At 40.3% G+C, this 24,009-nt stretch overlaps 1 protein-coding gene across 1 annotated transcript in view; it reads right to left on the bottom strand.

The window, feature by feature from the left end:
* Positions 1-3,223: 3,223 nt before the first annotated feature.
* Positions 3,224-24,009, bottom strand: part of Lactb2 (lactamase beta 2) — a 38,082-nt gene continuing 17,296 nt past the window's right edge. The window contains exons 4-7 of the mRNA XM_028769556.1: positions 22,096-22,274; positions 7,647-7,795; positions 4,092-4,173; positions 3,224-3,554 (exon numbers count right to left, since the gene is read on the bottom strand). Of these exons, the coding sequence (XP_028625389.1) occupies positions 3,511-3,554; positions 4,092-4,173; positions 7,647-7,795; positions 22,096-22,274 (454 nt within the window). The 3' untranslated portion in view covers positions 3,224-3,510. The remainder of the gene's footprint in view (positions 3,555-4,091; positions 4,174-7,646; positions 7,796-22,095; positions 22,275-24,009) is intronic.

The following is a 24,009-nucleotide window of genomic DNA, read 5'->3' as shown; positions in this document are numbered from 1 at the left end:
CTATCTATCTATCTATCTATCTATCTATCTATCTATCTATCTATCTATTATCCGTCCCCACTTATTTTTGAGGTAGGAAATTCACTATACACCCCGGGCTGGCCTTGAAGTAGAAATCCTCTGCTTCATATTCCTGAGTACCACTGAGGTTATAGCTAGGACCTATTATTTGTGACTCTGGTACACTGGTTCCTGTGTGATGTTAATGCTTTCATGAGATTCTGATTAGCTCTGTGACTCAATCACAAGTACCATAGATTATGATGATAGAAATTAGTTTGCACACAGGATTCTTTTCTCTGTTTTGGAGTACACAGTTTATTCCAACAGGAATAATTTTTCTCATCTAAACAAATACTGCATATCTTTTTGGCTACCACTTTCATTGTAAGAAAGCTCAAGTTTCTGTTAGCAGCCTACTATAGGCCAACCAGCTTGGATATATTCTTCTTTATTCCTAACAAACATGATACATACATCGTCTTGATAACAAGGATAAGACCTCACTCAAGCCCAGATGCTGTTTTGCTTCCCTTTGTTGCCTCAGTATCTGGCACAGTCCCCAGTAAAAAGCATTTAATTTATGTCACGGCTTTTGTTACAGCTCTGTTGCTAGGCTTGAAAATGACTAATAGATTTAGTAGCTTCCCATCCGTCCCCTTCTTTGAAAAGATCTTGCAAAAAGTGCAGTATCTGAAGTGTGCTGTGGCAATGTAACAGTTGCATGGCTTATTATTATTATTTTTTATCTTATTAAAAAATAAAATAAAACAGGGTCTCTTTAGCTAAATGCCCTTTTTATTTTCTCCCCCAACAAAAGGTAGCAGGCATCTTACTGGATCAGGAGGGATGATGACGACTAGAATAGACCGGCTAAGGGTGATGAACTCTGGTGGTAGAACAGGGACCACTTGGACAAGTGGGGTGGAGGCAAACCAAGAGAGTTGTTTTATTATTTACTATTATTATATTATATATATTATATTATTACATTATATATCATTCCTGATTTGACCAAGTGAATGGTGTTTGTACTCAACCCTCTGGGAAAGAAGACACACTAAGAGGTAAGCTAATCTATTCACATACCAATGAAATGAAATTCTTTGTCTAAATTTTATTGACACAAGTTCACATTTTTTAGTTTTTGGTGGTGGCGCTATGGAAGACACTTATGGTTATTACTGATCACTTTAGGGACAGCACTTGGCATTGACTATGGTTCCAGGTTTACAGTGTTTTTGTGATCAACATCACCATTCATGCCCAGAACTTTTTACACTGTCCCTTACTGAAACTTGAATCTCTGTTCCTTTTCCTCCAAATCACGGCATTCACAATTCTTTTCATCTCTGAATTTCCCTACTGTAGGTGCTTCATGTGAGTGGAATCATGGTGATCTTTGGTGTCTTCTCTCATGTAGTATTATGTCTTTGGAATTCATGCACGATGCAACAATGTCTGGTGTCCCTGCTTTTAAGGTGTTTTTCTATCAGCACGGCAGGGTTTGGAATGATTCTCAGAAGTAGAATTGCTCGGTCCTACTCTGAGTCTGTTTTATTTTTCAGAGGCTGCCCTATCAACTGATTGTAAAGGCTCCAGTTTCTTTGTACTCTAGCAGCTGCCCTCTTCTTATTTTCAGAGAACAGCAGCTATCCAAATGGGCAGGGGGCTGGACCCTGTGGTCCTGATTTGTGTTTGGCTTCATATTGATTAAAGATGCTAAGCAGCTTTTCACTTAGGCATCTTTTTTGAGAAATGTTCACTGTCCATTTGTGAATTGATTGGGTCATTGGCTTTTCATTGTTGAGTTTATAGTTATTTTGTAGTATGGGACACTTCTGGGTAGATGATATGCTTCCAGGGAACAAGAAAAAAATGTGCTAAGCTTGCATAAAAATGCATTATAGAAAAGCCCACTCCAGCAGGGGTGTTGACTCATGAAAGCCATATTCCTGGAGCTCCCCTGGATCACTTGTAGGCAGCTCAAGAGGTGGGAAAGTCCCTTCTCTCCAGCAATCAATATTGCCGAGATAACCTTGGGGAGGGACCTGGCATTATTTAAGTTTCAGGAACTTTTTGAGACTTGTGAGTTATTTATTTCCTGAGCCCCGTAAGTTTCACTTACTCTCCTCCCTCCAGGACTGAATGTTTTGATTTGGAGGAAATTTACTATGCAATACCACTAATCTAACCATTATTTAAGAATGTTATTTATATACTTAAAACACTGATCTTGCCATCTTCTAATTAAAAGAAAACACTTTTTAGTATATAATTCATATATAAACTGATGACTATTTCTATACTAAAATCTAAAATTGCAAAGTATGTTGTTGTGGGCTAGAGAGATGGCTCAGCAGTTCAGAGGAATGGCTGTTTTTCTAGAGGACCAGGTTCGATTCCGTGCACACCCATGGTGACTAACACCTGTAACTCCAGTTCCAGGAGATACAGTGTGCCTCCTGGCTTCCATGCAAACTGCATGCATGTAGTGCGCAAATGCTCATGTAGTCAAATAGTCATACATATCAAATAAAAAAATTTAAGAATTACTTATTATTAATCACATATTTCAAGTTAGTACAGTTAATATTTTTTAATGATCAACTTATGAATCGTTTATAGGATACCATCATAGGAAAATAAACATGGCATAGAGCTGTAAGAATCAATACTTAAATGATATAATTGATAGAAAACGAGATAGATTTGGTATGTAAAAGATACAGACAAGGGTTGAAGAAAAGAAATGAGTATGCAGATATCTGTGCTGTGACTAACAAATGCTAACAAATAACTGTGGTGGTTTGAATAGGTGGCCTCCAGAGATTCATGTGTTTGAATGCTTGGCCCATAGGGAGTGGCACTATTAGGGGGTGTGGCCTTGTCAGATGAAGTGTATCGCTGTCGGGGTGGGCTCTGGAGGTCTCCTCCTATGCTCAGGCTCCACCAAGTGTGGGATAGCCTCCTCCTGGCTGCCTGCAGAATATAGTCTTTCTGGTTGCCTTTGGATCAAGATGTAGAACTCTCAGCTTGTTCTCCAGCACCATGTCTGCCTGCATGCTGCCATGCTTCCTGCCATGATGACAATGGACTAAATCTCTGAACTGTAAGCCAGCCCCAACAAAATCTTTTTCTTTCTAAGAGTTGCTTTGGTCATGGTCCTTTTACAGCAACAGAAACCCTAACTAAGACAATAACCAAACTCTAAAGTACTAACTGGTTTGAATTGTTCAAAATTTATTATTCTTAAGTAGCCACTTTACTTAATCCACAGGAAGTTGATGAAATGCTAGATTCTGAATTTCTGGCAAAACCTTCCAAGACCAAAGTTTTAGATCAGTAACCTGTCCTACAGATATAAAATGTAATTTACATATTTTACAAAGGTATCAACGGTTATTTCAAAGTTGCACATTTGATATTTTCTATAAATATATAATCTATAGCTAAAAGAAAATACCATCTTCTAAAAGCAAAACAAGACAGAACTTCATTGATCTGAAACTAAAGGACAGCTTTCCATTTCTTGTCAGGACTTGTGGTGTAAACTGTAGAAAAAAAAAAGAAAGTAAAAACAAGAGATAAGTATATAACTGGATTTCAATTTTTTTTATAATAAGAAAAAGTACACCTTCCTTAAAGGAATTTTGTTGATAAAGTGGGTTTCTTCTTGTAGGTAAACATATGGCTGAGGCTTCTACACAAAATTCAAGCTTTAACTCACTTCTTGATTTTAAGCACTAGACTTTTATAAAAATGTCTGATTTGACAAGTTCATCTGCCACTAGGAAATAGATAAGAACTGCTTCCCCATCTCTGACTTCACTGTTTCTACCAGCACTTAAAACCCAGGCTTGTTCTCAGTGTCTCATACTAGTGTCCTGGGCCTTGGCGCCTAGGGGAGAGGCTGTCCTCCCAGCACTGAGTGTCACTATGGTAGAGGACTTGGACCTTACTTCTCCACTGAATGTAATATTTAAGGAGACTTCAGATGAGCATTGTCCTAATTATAAAGAAACTCAAGCACCTGCAAAATTGTTTAAATGCTAGGAGAAAAGTGCATTAAAATTCAGAAGGACACATACATATCTTCCCATCTTTCTCTAGTTTTTTCAAATGAAGCAAGAGATTACGTTCTGCCATCTTATGTAAATTCTCTGGAACATTCTGAAAGAAAAACAGGATAAAAAGGAGTTTCATTTCTAAAGAATACTTAATTATTTGGAATCTTTAAAACAAGACACACACACAACAGAAAAGAAAGTTTAACCTGGGCACACTATAGTGCTAACTTAAGTTAGGGATGAGGCTCAGTTGACAGTTTTCCTACTATACACAACTTTCCTACCATCCAAGTCCCACCCCAGCACACATAAACTGGGTGAGCAGCACACAGGTAACCTCAGCACGAAGGCAGGATGCTCAGATGTTCAAGGTCATCCTTGGCCATCGTGAGTTTGAAACCAGCTTGTCATAATGAGAATCTGCCTCAAAAAGCAAAATCAAATAAAAAATATAATGCCAACTTAAACAATTTCTACCTTGCAAATGGTCTTGTTTTAGAATACTATTCTTTTATATTTCTATAGATAAAATAGTTAAATGCCACAAATTTTGTTCACTATGGAATTATTAGTATTTAGCATACTGACACACAGTAGAAATTCTTTAATATTTACAAACAAGGGAATGAGTATAAAGATTTCTTCTTAGTTTTGAATAATCTTAAATTGGCTTTATGCTCTTTTGGGTATTATGATAATATCTTTGTATCCTATGACTCACAGCTTCCCTTTACTCTTGCTAAAATAATGTAATATTGACATGTCATTTTTAATAAAGAGAAATTATATCTTATTATTTAAATAAGGATTATAATTCTGAAGTCAATTTTCTTGACTAAACTCTCTTTGTCTGTGTCTTAGTTAGCTTTAATTGTCATGGTGACACAGTCAACAGGCATGTGACAGGAGAGAGTCAGTTGAGGAACTGCCTAAATTAGACTGTCCCGTAGGTGTGTCTTTGGGGACTGTCTTGATTATTAATTGACCTAGAAGGGTCCAGCCAACTGTGAGAGGCACCATGCCTAGGCAACTGGGTTCTGGGTTATATAAAACAAGAGGGTTAGCCACAGCAGCTCCGCCATGGTTCCTACCTTGTGTTCTTACCCTGATTTGCCTCAGTGCTGGACTGTGACCTACAGCTATTCACCAGCTAAATCCTTCCCTGCACAAGTAGTCAGAGAGATTTACCACAGCAGGGGACTGTGACCAGAATACTCTGTTTCTCAGCTTCCTGAAAATATTTAGCCAGGATTGTCAAATTATATCAGTCAAAGGTCAATGACTTTGTTTATCTCATTGTACATGAAGTCAGCTGGTTTGTTCCTCTTTTTGAAGACAGATTTTTCTGTATTTACTCCACTTCATTAGCATTTACTGTCTTCTCGAATACTTCCCTTAGATTTATCTTAAAACATTGATATTTACAAAGAGACACTGATATTTACAAAGGGTCGTCTTATTGGCTCATTCTCTCTTTTGAGATAGTTCAATCCATCTATTCACTCTTGCAAGGCTGGCCTCAAACTCAGCCTCCTGAGTTCTATCACCTAAAGTGTCTCCCTTTTCATTTCTACTCAGCTAACACACACAGAAATAATGAGCAATGATGATTACCAAATTCTCCTTTAAGCAGTAGTACCATGTACTGACTCTCCACCAGTGTAACCTTTGAGATCTCATCATGCAAGTTACCCACTTACGATCTGTGAGTGATCATTCCCAGATCATTTGATCTGATCACATGTCCTCTTCCTACCTCACTTCCTGAGACTTTCTTCCTGTCTATCCTCACCTGTGACATACATGCCCCTGTTACATGTCTTCTCTGTGGATTTCCAGATGAACAGGGGTCTATGGTTACTCCTAGTGTCTGAATGCACCTTTCACTGTGTCTAGAATGACGACTAACTCATTCTAGGCTGCCTCATGCCAGTCCACATGCAGGAAGTGTTTTACACATGTGCACAGTGACTGCCTCTATGTATTTACAGAACATACTTCTGCTGGGTATACGCGGAACATACACCTGGATGAAGAAGCAGTGTCTGTGTAGTCATGAGCAATTACTTAAGGACTCATCTGTGACACGGTTTAGAGAGTTTTGCTGGCTGTTCTTAGGTTAGGGGAAGAAAACCCCTCAGTGTAGCAGTGTAAAGTTTAGAGTGGCTACACACTAGTACTAGAAAGGAAATGAGCTCTTACACACAATTTTAATGCTTTTTTTAAAGCGTGTTTGTGCGCACACGTGTGTGTACTGAAGCTACATGCTGACCTTGGCTATTTTCCTCCACTGCTTTCCACCTTATTTCTTGAAAAAGGGTTCTTCACTGAATCTAGACCTCATGGAGTCTGCGTCCCTAGCACGGGGATTACAGGCACATACTTTGGCTGTTGGGGACTGAATTCAGACCTCACATTTGCTTACGCTATAGGCTCTTTAGTGACTGACCTATCTCTCAGCCCTGCAAGAAAATACTTGTATTAATTTTTCCATAACTTTTTTTTTCCTGGTAGTGCCGGGGGATCCTAACCCAGGGCTTTGACTATGCAAGGCTGGCTAACACTCTACACCTGAGTCACATCCTGCTCAGAGGTGATTTTCATTTATCATTCTTGTCTGCTGAGATGAGACACAGTGAGTGTGATTTAGCAGTCTGAGGAAGTCTGTGGTGCTTTTAAGGTCCTTTACTTGTTGTTGTTCCAGTCTCCAGGTTACCCCAGGGTAGCCTGTAACTGGATGAGTGCTGAGACTGTGTGTGTACTACTGTGTCCGCCCTAGCAGGACTTTAATACTTAAGTAGCCTGCCAAATCCTACCTACCAAACTACTAAGCTACTGCACCTGCACGGCAGAAACTCACCTTGCTAAGACATGGAGCAACATTAATGAGCCACACAGGGCTGCAGGAATGTGCCCAGAGGCCACACACTGAGTCTGGAGTTCTTCCTGTAGACAGTATTTTCTTCATGTGTTTTGATGCACGTTTTCCCATTATTAGGCTACAATTTTCCACTGCTATTACCCTCAAGTGGTTTTTGTTTTATTTTGTTTTTGCTTAGAGGGTCACACTCTTTGTCATCAGGTAACCAAGATGGCTAGAATAGAATGTGTCATTACAAACTATGCAGAGCAGCGTCTCTGGCTGAGTCAAGTAAGGTTTACAATGGCTAAGGATGACTACGCTTGCTCTCAGTGGACACTTTTCTTTCTTAAACTGTTGGTCTCAGGTGTAGACAGCTGGTATTACTTAGAGAATCAAAGCCGGGTGGTGGTAGTGCATGCCTTTAATCCCAGCACTTGGGAGGCAGAGGCAGGCGGATTTCTGAGTTTGAGCCTGGTCTACAGAGTGAGTTCCAGGACACCCAGGGCTACACAGAGAAGGAAAGAGAGAAAGAGAGAAAGAGAGAGAGAGAGAGAGAGAGAGAGAGAGAGAGAGAGAGAGAGAGAAAGAAAGAAAGAGAGAGAGAGAATCAAAACACTTGTTTATACCTGGGATGCATTAAGTTTACCGTACAGCTTACTGAAAGATACTGTAGTAAAGAGTGGCCATGTACAGAGAAGATGAAAGCAAGTCACCTTGTAAATCATTTTCGTAAGTTCAGTCACTGTAAAGGATTTCTCAAAGTTATCACGAAATAATGTAATAATTTGTTCTTCTCGGTTGTTTCTGTGAGAAATATATTCCAGAATTTTAGCTTCAGCATTATGGATTACTGGGCCGTGTCCTGAATTAAAGGAGTAATATAAATTAGTGCAACCAAATAAGAAACACTAAGTACAAAGATGCTCTACTCTATTTAAACATAATCCCTATGCTGTACTGAAAAGCACTGTAGGAACACACATATTCATTGCTTGGAGAGCTCACAGGTCGAAGATGTCAAGACTGCACACGGGACCTTCAGAAGTGGCTGTGATAGGAGAAGGTCTCTCCAGAGTCTCGCCTCTCCCTGAGCATCTGCTGTGTTATCAGTTGCAGGAGAGGAGGAGGCAGTTTAGCTCAGTAGTGTAGCCACTGACAAATTGTCACTGCTCCTCCTGTGAACAACTGTCACCCATGCTCCTGTGAGCAACCCTAATAAACTCATTGGCTCACCGCAGAGACATTAAAGTAGAAAGGGGAGGGATATTTGGGAAGGAGAAGGGATCAGTGGGAATGGGAAGGGGAAATGTATTAGGTAAAAATCACCAAAATAGAATATAGTGTGCATGTGTCTGTGAGTGGGCGCGTGGATGCCTATGGCACCTGAGCACGTGTCTGTGAGTGCGCGCGCGGATGCCTATGGCGCCTGTGCACGTGTCTCCCATCATCTGAAAGAGCAGCACACACTCTTAACCCCTGAGCCCTCTCTCAAGCCACTCAAAATCCATTATACAAACCTATGAAAATGTCATAAGGAAACTGATGATTATATACAATTAATGTATGCTAATAAAAAGCACTACATTACAGATAGCCTGGGGATTTGATGGCAACAATAAAAAATTGTGTATAATGCCAAAAACCTTTAGCAAATTATATCAAATGGAAATATGTAATGCTATTATGTACCTTAAAATATAAGATTGATTTTAGCAATAACATATGCACTAAACACAGGAGCCACAATAACAGTGGGTACCATGGAAAGCGCTCTCTGGGTGCTCGGCATTATTTCGCATACTTCACGTACTCCGTGCTTACAAGGATGCCGTGAGGTAGATACTACTCCTATCCACAGGGAAGGAACATGACCTGCCTACAGCTAGTCAGCTAACAAGGGGCGGAGCTGAGATTCCCATTAGGCAGTTCTTAACCACGATGGGTTCCTCTTAACTGCTGTAGTGAGCTTACTAACAAAAGACTGAAAAAACATAAAAAAGCAGGCTAAGACCCACCGTAGATCTAAAATCTTATAGTCAATGTAGCAACTCAGACGCAGTTACCCTAAAATTGCCTGCTCTTTAAACAATGCAACATGGGACAGAAGTCTACAATAGGGATTTTTAAAATCTTTGAGAACAAAACATCCAGAAGCAGGCTAACATAGGATCACACAAAGGGCACTGGACTTTGCTTTGTGACAGGCTGTTCCTTCTTAGCCCTGTGAGAAAAAGTGAGTCTCTCTGAGCCTGTTTCTGAAGCTTTGTAGTGATATCATCTTCTACTTCACAGGACTTTGTTAAATGCAGACCTATAAACGCCCCTGGATGATACCTGCGGGGGATGCAGTCTTTACTCTATGGTAACTATGGTGACAGAGCATAATTTACATAAAGACAACTTCCTTGCTAAAAATACAAGAGGTTCACTGGATGCAAACATAGAGACCCTTCATAGGTAGGCTCTTGGTCTCTACCTCAGGAGTGCCTCAGCAGCTGCTCCTTGTATCACAGAAAGCCATCAGTGCCTCCCCCTCCCATGTCACGGCAACACATATGCCCAGCCATATGGTGCATTTACTATTTCCTGAGCATGGAGAACTCATGGGAGAATGTAGGTGAACTGACAGATCTTCTCATGGCTGTTTTGTTAGGAGTAAGTTAGAAATTTAAGTAATTCCCTTTCTCTTCTGGGACTCTTGCTGGATTCTTCCTTAGCTTCTGTGACAGAGAGAACATTCATATTGCAACCAGTGCAGTGACATCTGACATCTAACAGTTTATTCTTCTGGAGATCAGATATGTACCATTTTATAGTTGCTATGGAAACCTGACATACCAACATTGTGAGTTAAAAAACAGTTCAGAGGACAAGTGATACCCAAGGTTTGACAGCTAAAATGTAGTTTATTAGAGAAGTCAGAGTCAGTTAATAATAATAATTGTGATTGAGGCACTTTCCTGTCCCCATGTAAGCTTGTTTTGCTGCAACAGTTTTGTCAACAGCTGTGTGGATGTTGAAGGACACTCCTTACAGAAAATGCTATGGATGTGGCTCTCAGCCAGGAAAGAGCCAGAGGCAGAACTTAAAGTCGCCGTTAGGAGCTCCCTCTGTTTAGCTTCATGGGTCAAAAGAGTTAGGGTGACAAACCAAACTGCACTGAGGGAGAAGGAAGGGAGGAGCCTGAGAACCAAGAAAGAGGTAAGGGACTTCTAAGAAGCACGGACACAGACACACAAAGGTGATACAGAGGTGGTCTTGAAACAATCTCCAGTTGCACCCAGCTCCTGAGGAGAGAAGCTGATGCTGCAACCACAGGGAAGGGAGGCAGTGCTGATGTCAGCAGCCTGGCAGTCCCAGCTGTAGGAGAGGCCCACAATTTTGGAAGGCCTTAAATCTACTGTAGGGATCTGGTGTGACTGAGACTTCTATGTCACAGCTGATGGAGAAGCACCGACCTACTAGTCCATTCCCACATCTTGGAGTGCTACAGCCCAGGGCAATCTTGAGGGTCTTATTGCTTGAGACTGAGCTATTCTGGGGACATGAAATCAAGAAATAACCCCAAGTTAGCGAGCTGGGGGACAGGCTGCCATGTGGAAGAAGGCCGAGAGAAGCAACGATGAGAGGCAGGTGTAAACGTGGATTTGCCTGGAAGTTCAGAGAACAGGAAGAGAGTGGGCTGTGGGGTTGAGGTGGCTGGTAGCCCCGTTCTGTGGGGTGAGGAACTTACTTTATTGGTCATGGAAAGCTGTGGTGCCTTGGCCAATGACTGCTTGGCCTTAGGAGCTGCATTTGTGCATGTGTCCAGGCAGGACTGACAGCTCTAAGCCGGCGGGTATGGGGGACCAGTAGGTTCCCCTGACACTTCCTTCCTGCAAGGTGCTTCAGTACTTGCAGCATTGGGAGGCGCTGAGATGGCACTTAAGTTGCTGAGCTCCCTAAGTTTTTCATGTCTGCTGAGGAACTCTGTGGATGTCTTGGAAATTTGCCATTGTTGGGTATAAAAATTGGGGGACCTCTGAAAGAGGTGAGAACTTGCCTAGCTTCAAAGGCCTTAGAAAGGCTGGCAGTGGCTCCTGGACATAAGTAGGGAAGCCCCAATGGAAGAACCAATGCTAGCAGGAAAGAACATCAAGGACTGAAGATATTAAGAAATTATTACATTCAAATATCAATAAGACTGAAAACAAAATCCATGTCCACTACACCCAAGACTCTGGGCCAGATGAAGACAGCAAACCTATGCACCTGTAGTGTTGAAAAGAAACTAAGACACATAAAATGTGTTCAGTGATGTTACAGCGGAAGGATTCCCAAACGTAGGGAAAGAAATGGACAGTCAAGGACAGGAGGCATATAGACTCCCCCTCTGCCCCCTCCCAAACCATGAGCAGAAAACAGCCTTTCCATGTCATACTATATTAAAAATCCCCCCCCCAAAGAAAATCCCCAGAGTACAGAACAATTAACGGATACTGAAGCTGTGCAAGCCACATCAAATTACAAAGGAAATGTTAGAATAAGAGCAGGCTTGTCAGCAGGAACTCGAAGGCTGGGAACACAGACTTCAAGCCACAAGACTTAAGTAACTGTCAATCATCTGAGTTTATTATATACCCAGCGAAGTGATCCTTCAAGGAGTTCCCACTGCATTGCAAGCATGAACTAAAGTCATCTGCATCTCTTCAGGAGAAGTCACACAACAGCCATGAAAGTTCTATATTAAAAAATTCAGAGAGGAGCTGGTCAGACATAGCTGCACTTGCCATTAAGCCTGATAACCTGAGTTTGAGCCCCAGAACCCACATGGTGGAAGGAGAGAACCAACTCCTCAAAGTTATTCTCTGACCTCCACTTGTGTGACACACACACAAATGTAAATAAACATTAAAAATCCAGAGATTTAGATCAAATAAGCAAATTAAGTACTCCGACATCTTAAAATAATAACAAACCCAAGATAAATAAATAGAAATAATGATTCAGAGAATAAAGTAATGGTTAAGAAATAGAGACAAAGAATATAAAATATCAAACCAAAGAACTGCTTTAAAAAAAAAAGGATTCCCAAACTCTTAGCCAAATGAACCAAAAGGAGAAAAGAATTTAACAAAATTGAACATTAAAAAGAAAATATTGCAGGAGACTCGTGAACTTCAGATCACTGCACAGTATTCTGCAAATTCATTCTGTTAAATTGGAACATCAAAAAGAAGTGGATGAATTTTCTAGTATATGTGACATATCAAAATTGAAACAAGAAGACAGAAACAAGAAAGCATCTGTAGTGGGAAATAGGACTGAAGTACCACTGTGGGCCCTCAACAAAGAAAAGCCCAGGACAGAATTCATGACTGAGGAGCACCGGCCAGTTAAGGAAAATAAAGACCAATGATCCTCAAACTGTTCACAAGACAGAAAAGGAGCCAGCATACTAATCCAGTGTTATCTTGCTACTGGTGTTGTTGGAAAATGATCCAACAACAAAAGGCCCATATCCTTAATGAAGATCTCACCAGAAGAAAAAGAAAGTTGACAGATTCAGCACCCCTTCATGATAAAAGCCCTGCAGAATGCCAGCTAGGAACACTGGACTTGAGCATAATAAAGACAATGTATGACAAGTTTAGTGGCTAACACACAAACTGGGGGAAAACAAACATTTTCTCTAACCTTAAGAACAAGACAAGGATGTTCACTGTCTACTCTAATTCAATACAGTCTTTGAATTCTTTTGTTTGATTGCTTGTTTTTGAGAGAGACAAGGTATCTTTTTGGCTGTCCTGGACCAGGCTAGTCTTGAACTCAGAGATCCATCTGCCTGCCTCTGCCTCTCAAGTGCTAGGACTGAAGGCATACTCCAACAACACTTGGCTATAGTGTTTGAATTCTTACCTGGGTCAATAAGCAAATAGAAAGAGATGCAGGTGTGATCTGAATGTAAACATTCCCACAGGCTTGTCCTCTGAGTATCCGGTCTGCAGCTCGTGGTGCTTTCCTTGGGCACACGTAGCATCTTTCAGAGGTGGGCTATGTAGCAGAAGTCAGTCACTAGGAGTGGGCCTATCCAAGTCATTCACGGCTCCTGGTTCTTGTCACTTTTGCTTCCTAGGTGTGACTATTCTCTGCTATCCATTCTGCCATGGACTGAGTTGGCTCACTAGGTCTTCCCTGCCTTGACGGCCTAAAACCTTCTACAACTATGAGTCAAAATAAGTCTGTGTCTCTTGTTGTTTTTGTCAGGTACCATTGGTCCCAGTACAACAATTAAGTATATGAAGGAAGACACAGATTCAAAGAAGGATCCGGCTTATTCTTCCTTGAGGACAACATGATTGAATGCACTGAGACATAAAGGAGAAAGCCGGGTCAGATAAATAACCAGGAAAGTAATCTTACTCACAGTAACCTCTTCCCTGCTCTTGATCAACAACAACAATAACAGCAGCAGCAACAACAAAGCCAACAAAACCTCACCAATAAACCTACCAGAAGATATGAAAGGCCTCTATGATGAAAACTATAAAGCACCGTAGAAATAACTGGGAGAAGGCATAAATCTGTGTTCTTGGATTGGCAGAGCTAATATTGTGAAAACAGCTATATTACCCAAAATGGTAAACAGATTCAGTGCAAATCCCCGTCAAAATTCTGGTAGCATCCTTTATCCAAACAGAAAGAACAGTTAACAAGTTTATTAACAAAAGACCCCAAATACTTAAAGCAACCCTGAGCAGTGCTGGATGGTATCATAGTATCTGATTTCAAATTATGCTACAGAGCTACTGCAGTCAAAACAGTATGGTCTAGCACAAAACTTGATCCCAACCTGATGAAGAACCCCAAAGTAAACTCTGTAGCTACATTATGGAGCCAAACAAAATGTTGGGAAGACAGCTTCTCAGCAAGTAGTAAGGGAACCTGGATACACATATGCTGAAGAATGAAACACAATCCTTGCCTCTCATTTTGTACTAATAAAGACACAAAACAAAAAGGCAAAAATCCAAACCAAACCAAACCAAACCAAACCAAACCAAACCAAACCATAACATCCCAAATGGATCAAGGATCTTATTGTACAACATGGACCTTTGAAACCACTGGAACCAAACATGGGGCAAATACTTTAAAGGGAAAACATGGAGAGACTTCTAAAAAGGACTCTACAGCTCAAGGAAATGGGCAAGAACAGATGAAGAGGTGAGATTAAAACCCTCTGTGCCAGCTGGGCGGTGGTGGTTCACACCTTTAATCTCAGCACTTGGGAGGCAGAGGCAGACAGATTTCTGAGTTTGAGGCCAGCCTAGTTTACAGAGAGAATTCCAGGACATCCAGGGCTACAGAGAGAAACCCTGTCTCAAAAACAAACAAACAAACAAACAAACAAACAAACAAGCTCTGTGCCAAAAAGGAAACAATCAGTAGTGTGAAGAAAGCCTACAGACTGAGAGGAGCTCTGCCAGCCACTGACCTGCCATGGCACGGTTGGTCAATTTCTCAGTCTCTCTTTCTCATATGTATACACACGCACACATGCACAATAACAAAACACCGAAAGAACAAATAGTGCAATCAGTAAGTGGGAGAATGAATAGAGACAGGAACTCATCACAGTGTCCTGCCTGGCTTAGGATCTGTTGTGTTACTACAGCTAGCCTTGAATTTATAGTAATTTATCATGTAATCCTCCTTCCTTAAGTACTATGGTTGTTGCAGCATGCAGCATCATACCCAAAACTATCTCAAAGAAACAATTTTCAAAAGAAGTACAAATAGCTAATATATGAAAAGAATATTTAATACCATCAGCCACGAGAGAAATGCAAATCCAGACTACATTGAGCTTTGACTTCAGTCCAGCTAGAAGAGCTATCTTCAGTAAAGGAAAGCCAAGAAATGCTAGTTAGAATATAGGAAAAGAGAACTTTTAAACACTGCTGAGGAAACTGTAAATTGGCCTTTTTGCTGAGGCAGACTCCTAGCTGGTCTGTTCCTCTGAACACACCATATCTTAACCCATCCCAGAGGAACTACTGCACTCAGAGCAGCGGAGGAACCACTGTAATCACAGCAGCAGGATTTCAGGATCCCAGAGGCAGCGTGAGTCTCAGGAGCTCTTCCACCCAGGAGCTCAGGATCACAGGATCACAGAGGCAACTGGACTCTGAGGAGTTCTGACACAAGCAAGATAGCAGGAGAGACAGGTTCCAGTCAGAGACAGTGAGTGCAGGTAGCACTAGTGAGAACCAAATTGCAAAAGGCAGGCACAAGAACATAAGCAACAGAAACCAAGGTTACTTGGCATCATCAGAACCCAGTTCTCTCACCATAGCATGTCCTAGACACCCCATAACACCAGAAAAGCAGGATTCAGATTTAAAATCACTTCTCACAAAGGAAATAAATAACTCTCTTAAAGAAATACAGGAGAACACAGGTAAACAGGTAGAAGCCCTTAATAAAGAGGAAACACAAAAATCCCTTAAAGAATTTCAAGAAAACACAAGCAAAAAGGTGAAATAATTAAACAAAACCATCTAGGATCTAGAAATGGAAGTAGAAACAATAAAGAAATCACAAAGGGAGACTACCCTGGAGATAGAAAATCTAGGAAAGAGATTAGGAGTCATAGATGCAAGCATCACCAACAGAATAAAAGAGACAGAAGAGAGAATCTCATGTTTAGTAAGCATCACCAATTGAATACAAGAGATAGGAGAGAGAATACCATGTGCAGAAGACACCATGGAAAACATTGACACTATCAAAGAAAACACAAAATGCAAAAAGCTCCTAACCCAAAACATCCAGGAAATCCACGACACAACGAGAAGATCAAACCTAAGGATAATAGGTATAGATGAGAGTGAAGATTCCCAACTTAAAGGGCCAATAAATATCTTCAACAAAATGATAGAAGAAAACTCCCTAACCTAAAGAAAGAGATGTCCATGAACATACAAGAATCTTATAGAACTCCAAATAGACTAGAACAGAAAAGTTCTCCAGTCACATAATAATCAAAACATCAGATCCACAAAACAAAGAAAAAACACTAAAAGCAGTAAGGGAAAAAGATCAAGTAACATGTAAAGGCAGACTTATAAGAATTACACCAGACTTCTCAGAATCAGAGACTATAAAAGTCAGAAGATCCTGGACTGATATCATACAGACCCTAAGAGAACACAAATGTCAGCCCAGATTACTACACCCAGCAAAACTCTCAATCACTATAGATGGAGAAACCAAGATATTCCATGACAAAACCAAATTTACACAATATCTTCTCATAAATCCAGCATTACAAATAAATAATAAAGATAATAAAGGGAAATAAAGGGAAAACTCCAACACAAGGAGGGAAACTACAACCTAGAAAAAGCAAGGAAGTAATCTTCCAACAAACCCAAAAGACGATAGCTACACAAACATAACTCCACCTCTAATAACAAAAATAATAGGAAGCAACAATCACTTTTCCTTAGTATCTCTTAACATCAATGGACTCAATTCCCCAATAAAAGGATATAGAGTATCAGACTGGATATGTAAACAGGACCCAGAATTTTGCTGCATACAGGAAATGCACCTCAGTAAGAAAGACAGACACTAAATCAAAGTAAAAGGCTGGAAAACAATTTTCCAGGCAAATGGTCCCAAGAAACAAGCTGGAGTAGCCATTCTAATAGCCAATAAAATCAACTTTCAACCAAAAGTTATCAAAAAAGATAAGGAAGGACACTTCATACTTGTCAAAGGAAAAATCTACCAAGATGAACTCTCAATTCTGAACACTATGCTCCAAATGAAAAGGTACCCACATTCATAAAAGAAACTTTACTAAAGCTCAAAGCACACATTGCACCTCACACAATAATAGTGGGGGACTTCAATACCCCACTCTCATTAATGGACAGATCACAGGAACAGAAACTTAATGGAGACACAGTGAAACTAACATAACTTATGAACCAAATGGATTTAACAGGCATCTATAGAACATTTCATCCTAAAACAAAAAAATATACCTTTTTCTCAGCACCTCATGGTACCTTCTCCAAAACAGACCGTATAATTGGTCACAAAACAGGCCTCAACAGATATAAAAAGATTGATATAATCCCTTGCATCCTATCAGATCATCACAGACTAAGGATAGTCTTCAATAATAACAAAAACAATGGAAAACCCACATGCACATGGAAACTGAACAATGCTCTACTCAATAATGAATTGGTCAAGGAAGAAATAAAGAAAGAAATTAAAGACTTTTTAGAATTTAATGAAAATGAAGACTCGTCATACCAAAACTTGTGGGACACAATGAAAGCAGTGCTAAGAGGAAAACTCATACCTCTAAGCACCTACAAAAAGAAACTGGAGAGAGCATACACTAGCAACTTGACAGCACACCTGAAAGCTCTAGAACAAAAAAGAAGCAAATACACCCAAGAGGAGTAGATGGAGGGAAATAATCAAACTCAGGGCTGAAATCAACCAAGTAGAAACAAAAAGGACTATACAAAGAGTCAACAAAACCAGAAGCTGGTTCTTTGTGAAAATCAACAAGATAGATAAACTCTTAGCTAGACTAACCAGAGGGCACAGAGACAGTATCCAAATTAATAAAATCAGAAGTGAAAAGGGAGACATAACATCAGAAACTTTGCAAATTCAAACAATCATCAGATCCTACTACAAAAGCCTATGTTCAACAAAATGGGAAAATATGGATGAAATGGAAAATTTTCTAGATAGATACCAGACACCAAAGTTGTATCAGGAGCAGATAAACCACCTAAACAGTCCCATAACCCCTAAAGAAATAGCAGCAGTCATTAAAAGTCTTCCCATCAAAAAAAGCCTAGGATCAGATGGTTTTAGTGCAGAATTGTATCAGACTTTCAGGGAAGACCTAATATCAATACTCTTCAAACTATTCCACAAAAACGAAACAGAAGGAACACTACTCAATTTGTTCTATGAAGCCACAATTATGCTCATACCTAAACCACACAAAGACACAAGGAAAGAAAACTTCAGACTAATCTCCCTTATGAATAGTGATACAAAAATACTCAATAAAATTCTCACAAACCAAATCCAAGAACACATCAAAACAATCATGCTTCATGATCAAGTAGGCTTTATCCCAGGAATGCAGGGATGGTTCAATATATGGAAATCTATCAATGTAATCTACAATATAAACAAACTCAAAGGAAAAAACCACATGATCATCTCACTAGATGCTGAGAAAGAATTTGGCAAAATTCAACCCCCTTTCATTGTAAAAAGTCTTTGAAAGATCAGGAATCCAAGGCCCATACCTAAACATAGTAAAAGCAATATACAGCAAACCAGTAGCCAACATCAAACTAAATGGAGAGAAACTTGAAGCAATCCCACTAAGATCAGGGACCGGACAAGGTTGTCCACTCTCTCCCTACCTATTCAGTATAGTACTGGAAGTCCTAGCCAGAGCAATTAGGCAACAAAAAGAAGTCAAAGGGATACAAATTGGAAAGGAAGAAGTCAAAATATCACTCTTTGCAGATGATATGATAGTATACTTAAGTGACCCCAGAACTTCCACCAGAGAACTCATAAACCTGATAAACAACTTCAGCAAAGTGGCTGGATATAAAATCAACTCAAACAAATCAGTAGCCTTCATCTACTTAAAGGATAAACAGGCTGAGAAAGAAATTAGGGAAATGACATCCTTCACAATAGTCACAAATAATATAAAATACCTTGGTGTGAATCTAACCAAAGATTTATATGCCAAGAGCTTCAAGTTCCTGAAGAAAGAAATTGAAGCAGGTCTCAGAAGATGGAAAGATCTCCCATGCTCATGGATCGGCAGGATTAATATAGTAAAAATGCTGTCTTGCCGAAAGCAATCTACAGATTCAATGCAATCCCCATAAAAATTCCAACTCAATTCCTCATTGAGTTAGAAAGAGCAATTTGCAAATTCATTTGGAATATCAACCCAGGATATCGAAAACTATTCTCAACAATAAAAGAACTTCTGGGAGAATCTCCATCCCTGAATTCAAGCTGTACTACAGAGCAATAGTGATAAAAGCTGCATGGTATTGGTACAGAGACAGGCAGGATGATCAACGGAATAGAATTGAAGATCCAGAAATGAACCCACACACCTATAGTCACTTGGAGCTAAAACCACACAGTGGGAAAAAGACAGCATTTTGAACAAATGGTGCTGGTTCAACTAGAGGTCAGCATGTAGAAGAATCCATATTGATCCATACTTATCTCTTTGTACAAAGCTCAAGTCCAAGTGGATCAAGGACCTCCACATAAAACCAGATACACTGAATCTAATAGATGAGAAAATGAGGAAAAGCCTCGAATACATGGACACAGGGGAAAAGTTCCTGAACAGAACACCAATGGCTTATGCTCAAAGATCAAGAATTGACAAATGGGATCTCATGAAATTGCAAAGCTTCTGTAAGGTAAAGGACACTGTCAATAGGACAAAATGGCAACCAATAGATTGGGAAAAGATCTTTAGCAATCCTACATCTGATAGAGGGCTAATATCCAATGTATATAAAGAACTGAAGAAATTAGACTGTAGACAATCAAACAACATGATTAAAAAATGGGGTACAGAGCTAAACAAAGAATTCTCAACTGAGGAAACTCAAATGGCCGAGAAGCACCTAAAGAAGTGTTCAACATCCTTAGTCATCAGGGAAATACAAATCAAAACAACCCTGAGATTCCATCTCACAGGAGTCAGAATGGCTAAGATCAAAAAAGCAGGTGACAAAGATGCTGGCGAGGATGTGGAGAAATAGGAACACTCCTACATTATTGGTGGGATTGTAACCTGATACAACCACTATGGAAAGCAGTCTGGTGGTTCTTCAAAGAATTGAACATAGTATTTCCTGAGGACCCAGCTATACCACTCCCAGGCATATACCCAGAAGATGCTCTAACATATAACAAGGACATGTGCTCCCCTACGTTCATAGCAGCCTCATTTATAATAGCCAGAAGCTGGCAGGAACCCAGATGTCCTTCATCAGAAGAATGGATACAGAAAATGTTCTACATTTACACAATGGAGTATTGCTCAGCTATTAAAAACAATGAATTCATGAAATTCTTTGGCAAATGGATGGAACTAGAAAATATCATCCTGAGTGAGGTAACCCAATCACAAAAGAACACACATGATATGCACTCACGGATAAGTGGATATTAGCTCAAAAGATCAGAATACCCAAGATACAACTCACAGATCATGTGAAGCTCATGAAGAAGAAAGACCAAAGTGTGGGTGCTTCAGTCCTTCTTAGAAGGAGTAAGAAAATACTCATAGGAGCAAATATGGAGACAAAGTGTGGGACAGAAACTGAAGAAGGGGCCATCCGGAGACTGCTCCACCTGGATATCCATCCCATGTGCAGTCACCAAAAGTCAGACACTGATGTGCATGTCAGGAAGTGCATGCTGAAAGGAGCCTGATAACAGCTGTCTCCTTAGAGGTCTGCCAGAGCCTGACATATACAGAGGCAGATGTTCACAGCTAACCATAGAACTGATTATGGGATTCCCAATGGAGAAGTTAGAGAGAAGACTGAAGGAGCTGAAAGGGTTTGCAGCCCCATGGGGAGATCAACAATACCAACCAACCAGAGCTCCCAGGGTCTAAACCACCAGCCTGGGAGCACATAGGGAGGGACCCATGGCTCTGGCTGTACATGTAGGGGAGGATGGCCTTGTCAGGCATAGGTGGGAGAGGAAATCCTTGGTCCTGTGAAGGCTTGGCCCCACTGTGGGGGAATTCCAGAGTGAGGAGGAGGGAGTCGGTGGGTGGGTTGAGGCACATCCTCATTGAAGCAGGAGGGAGGGAAGGGATAGGGTGTTTCTGGGTTGGGGGAAATTGGGAAAGGGGTGACATCTGAAATGTAAATAAAATATCCAATAAAAAAGAGAAAGAAACTGTAAATTGGTGTGGTTAATACAGAAAAAAGCAAGATGGTTCCCCATAAAATGAAAAATGGAACTGGGATATAGCTTGGAGGTAGTGTACTTGCTTATCATGTATAAGTCCCTGGGTTCCATCCTCAATACTGTAAAAACCAAAGCCAGTCAGCCAACTAACCAACCAAGCACACCAACCCAACTGAATCCAAACCAACCAACCAACCAACCAACCAACCAACCCAACCAACTAACCAACCAACCAACCAACCAACCAAATAAACAAAACCAACCAAGCAAGCAAACCAACCTAACTGAACCCAAACCAACCAACCAAATGAAACCAACCAACCAACTAACTTGCACATAGTACTATCACATGATCTAATTGTACCACTGTTGGGTATATACTCGAAGAAATCACCAGTTTCATGCCAAGAGATGTATCTAAATATTCATGTTATCTTGCCACTAATTACAATAGCAAGTTCTGGAATCAGCATGGGTACTTGTCAATGGACGAAAGAAAGTGAAATCAAGTATTTATATACAACAGAATATTATTATACTACAAAGAATGAAATCATATTATCTGTTGGAAAATGGATGGATCTTATGTCAACTTCAGAAAGTCACCTATCATGTTTCACTCATATGCAGAGTCTAGATTTAAAAAAAAAAGAGCACTGAGGGGCTGGAAGGATGGCTGACAGGTTAAGAACATGGACTACTGTTACAGAAGACTTGGGTTCCATTTGCATCCAAGTCAGGATGCTCACAACTGCTTGCATCTCCAGCTCCAGGGGACCTGACCCTCTTCCGGCTTCCATGGGCACTGCACTGGTAGGCACCCCCTAAAACATATATTATTAAAACATAAAACTTTAAAAAATTAAAGTTTCAGAGAGGAACAGCGACAGGGGTGTAGAACAGGGTAATGCAGGTAAGTCCGCTCAAGGTCTGCTATATAATATGTGCATGAAAATGCCGTCATCGAACCTAGTACTCAGACAATTAGTATATGCTAATACAAAAACCTCCATGTTGTCTCATGTTTCAACTCAGAGGTAAGCCAAATGGGCAGTTCTTATCATGGGAAGAGAGTGGCTTGCTAGACCAAACGATGGCCCTCACCTGGATATATGATGTCAGCTTTGACTTTCAGTAGAAGACATCACTCACCTGGATATATGATGTCAGCTTTGACTTTGAGTAAGTCTTTTAGGGAGTTCATATAATCATAGAGGTCTTCAAATACCGTTGTCCCTTCTCCTAGGATGCAATCCCCAGAAAAGATGGCATTTTCCTCTTCCAGGAGTAAAGCCATGTGATCGTCAGTGTGGCCAGGAGTATATAAAACTCTAGGCAAGAGCACAAGGTGTGAGCCGTAAACCAGGAAGTATGAGTTCTTACGCGTGGACAAAACGTTGAGAAGTCAATAACTCTGTCATATGCAGACAAGACATCAAAACACACTGCCAAGGAAGGGATTCCTTTTTTCTCTTCTTTTTTTTTTTTTAGGGATTGCTTGTGGAAAACTGACCCCAGTCAAATATCTCCTATTATTAGATCATGCTTCTTATCCATAAGTACACATTGAATAACATATTTTTCTGCTTGTTTCATAAATAAGATTACAACAAATTTGAAAAACATGATAATATAAAAATTAATGAAAATCAAGATTACTCAGAAACAGTACTTTACATTAACATAGCTTTTCAATTTTGTAAGCTAACAAAAAACAAAACTGTGAATTTTGACGTTTTTCATTTATTTTGTTGTATTTCTCTACATTATAAAATTTCTAAAGATAAATACCTAAGCTCTCTACATAATTTCATGTTCCAAAAACAAAATCTTACTCTAATAGTATTTATATAAAAGTTTTAGAGAAATGTTCTTAAATATATTTGTTTCCACATTTTTTTTTAAATGAGTGTGGAGGCTGGAGGGATGGCTTAGCAGTTAGGAGTGCCTGTTGCTCTTGGAGAGGACCCAGGTTTGGTTCCCAGCTCTCACTGTGGATTACACCCATCTGTAACTCTGATTCCAGAGAAGCCTACAGCCTCTTTTGGCCTCTGCAGGTGCCAGGCATGAATATAGTGCCCACACATACATGAAAGTAAAATACTCAAACAGATTTTAAAAAAATCAAATAAGGTGCCAATTGATGTCAAGAATATTTGTAAGCCATATAAATATTTAAAACAATGTGGTACAGAAACACAGATAAACAAGCCTTTAGAATCAAATAAAAACCTTAACCAAGTCTAATTATGGATATATAAAACTTGATCTATATGCATGCACGCACTCAGCTATGGGCGGCTGGGACAGAGAGAAAGAATGTGGAAGGAGGGGGGACAGCTGGCAGGAGGAAAGGACCAGCAGAGTGGGACGGGAAAAGAGAGAGAATAGAGGCTGGAAGAGGCTGAATACGAGATTGTAAAAGTGGGTGTAAAATGTCATGATGAAACCTAGGATGGCCTATAATTAATATTTGCTAACAAAAATCCCTTAAACTTAAAAACTGATTATGATACCTTTAAGTCATGAGAAAAATGTCTTTAAGAGCTTTTATTTATATTCACATCAAGTTTTATAGCCATACCAATAGTAAGTGAAGAACTAAGTCTAAATAACTTGTTCTGCCAAGCATCTCTTCATGTCAGCCACATGAAGGTTCAGCCCTCTGCGCTGGGGCACTCTCCCTGTTTTCCTGGTGCACTGTGATCACACTTGCTCTCTATGGGTCGCGCCCTGTTTTCCTGTTTACCACTGAGGCTCCTGATGGGCAGGACCGTTTTTCCACTGTCTGCTCGCAGTTCTCAGATCTTAGTGGCATCGGGTTTTACAACATAGCTTTCCACATCTCGACACCGACTCAGCCGCTGCAGGTAATGCACGTCTAACCCTGTCACGGCTCTGCTGCAGGTAATGCACGTCTGACCCTGTCACGGCTCTGCTGCAGGTAATGCACGTCTGACCCTGTCACGGCTCTGGGTGGTTCTAACCTTTCCATTCCACATGAGTGAGTCACAGAAGACAGAGTGAATGCTGATGAGTACTGCTCAAACTTAATTTTATTTAGCT

This window comes from Grammomys surdaster, unplaced genomic scaffold (assembly GCF_004785775.1).
Source record: "Grammomys surdaster isolate TR1022 unplaced genomic scaffold, NIH_TR_1.0 64, whole genome shotgun sequence".
In the NCBI taxonomy this organism is placed as follows: Eukaryota; Metazoa; Chordata; class Mammalia; order Rodentia; family Muridae; genus Grammomys; species Grammomys surdaster.
This window is presented reverse-complemented; position numbering and strand designations above follow the sequence as displayed.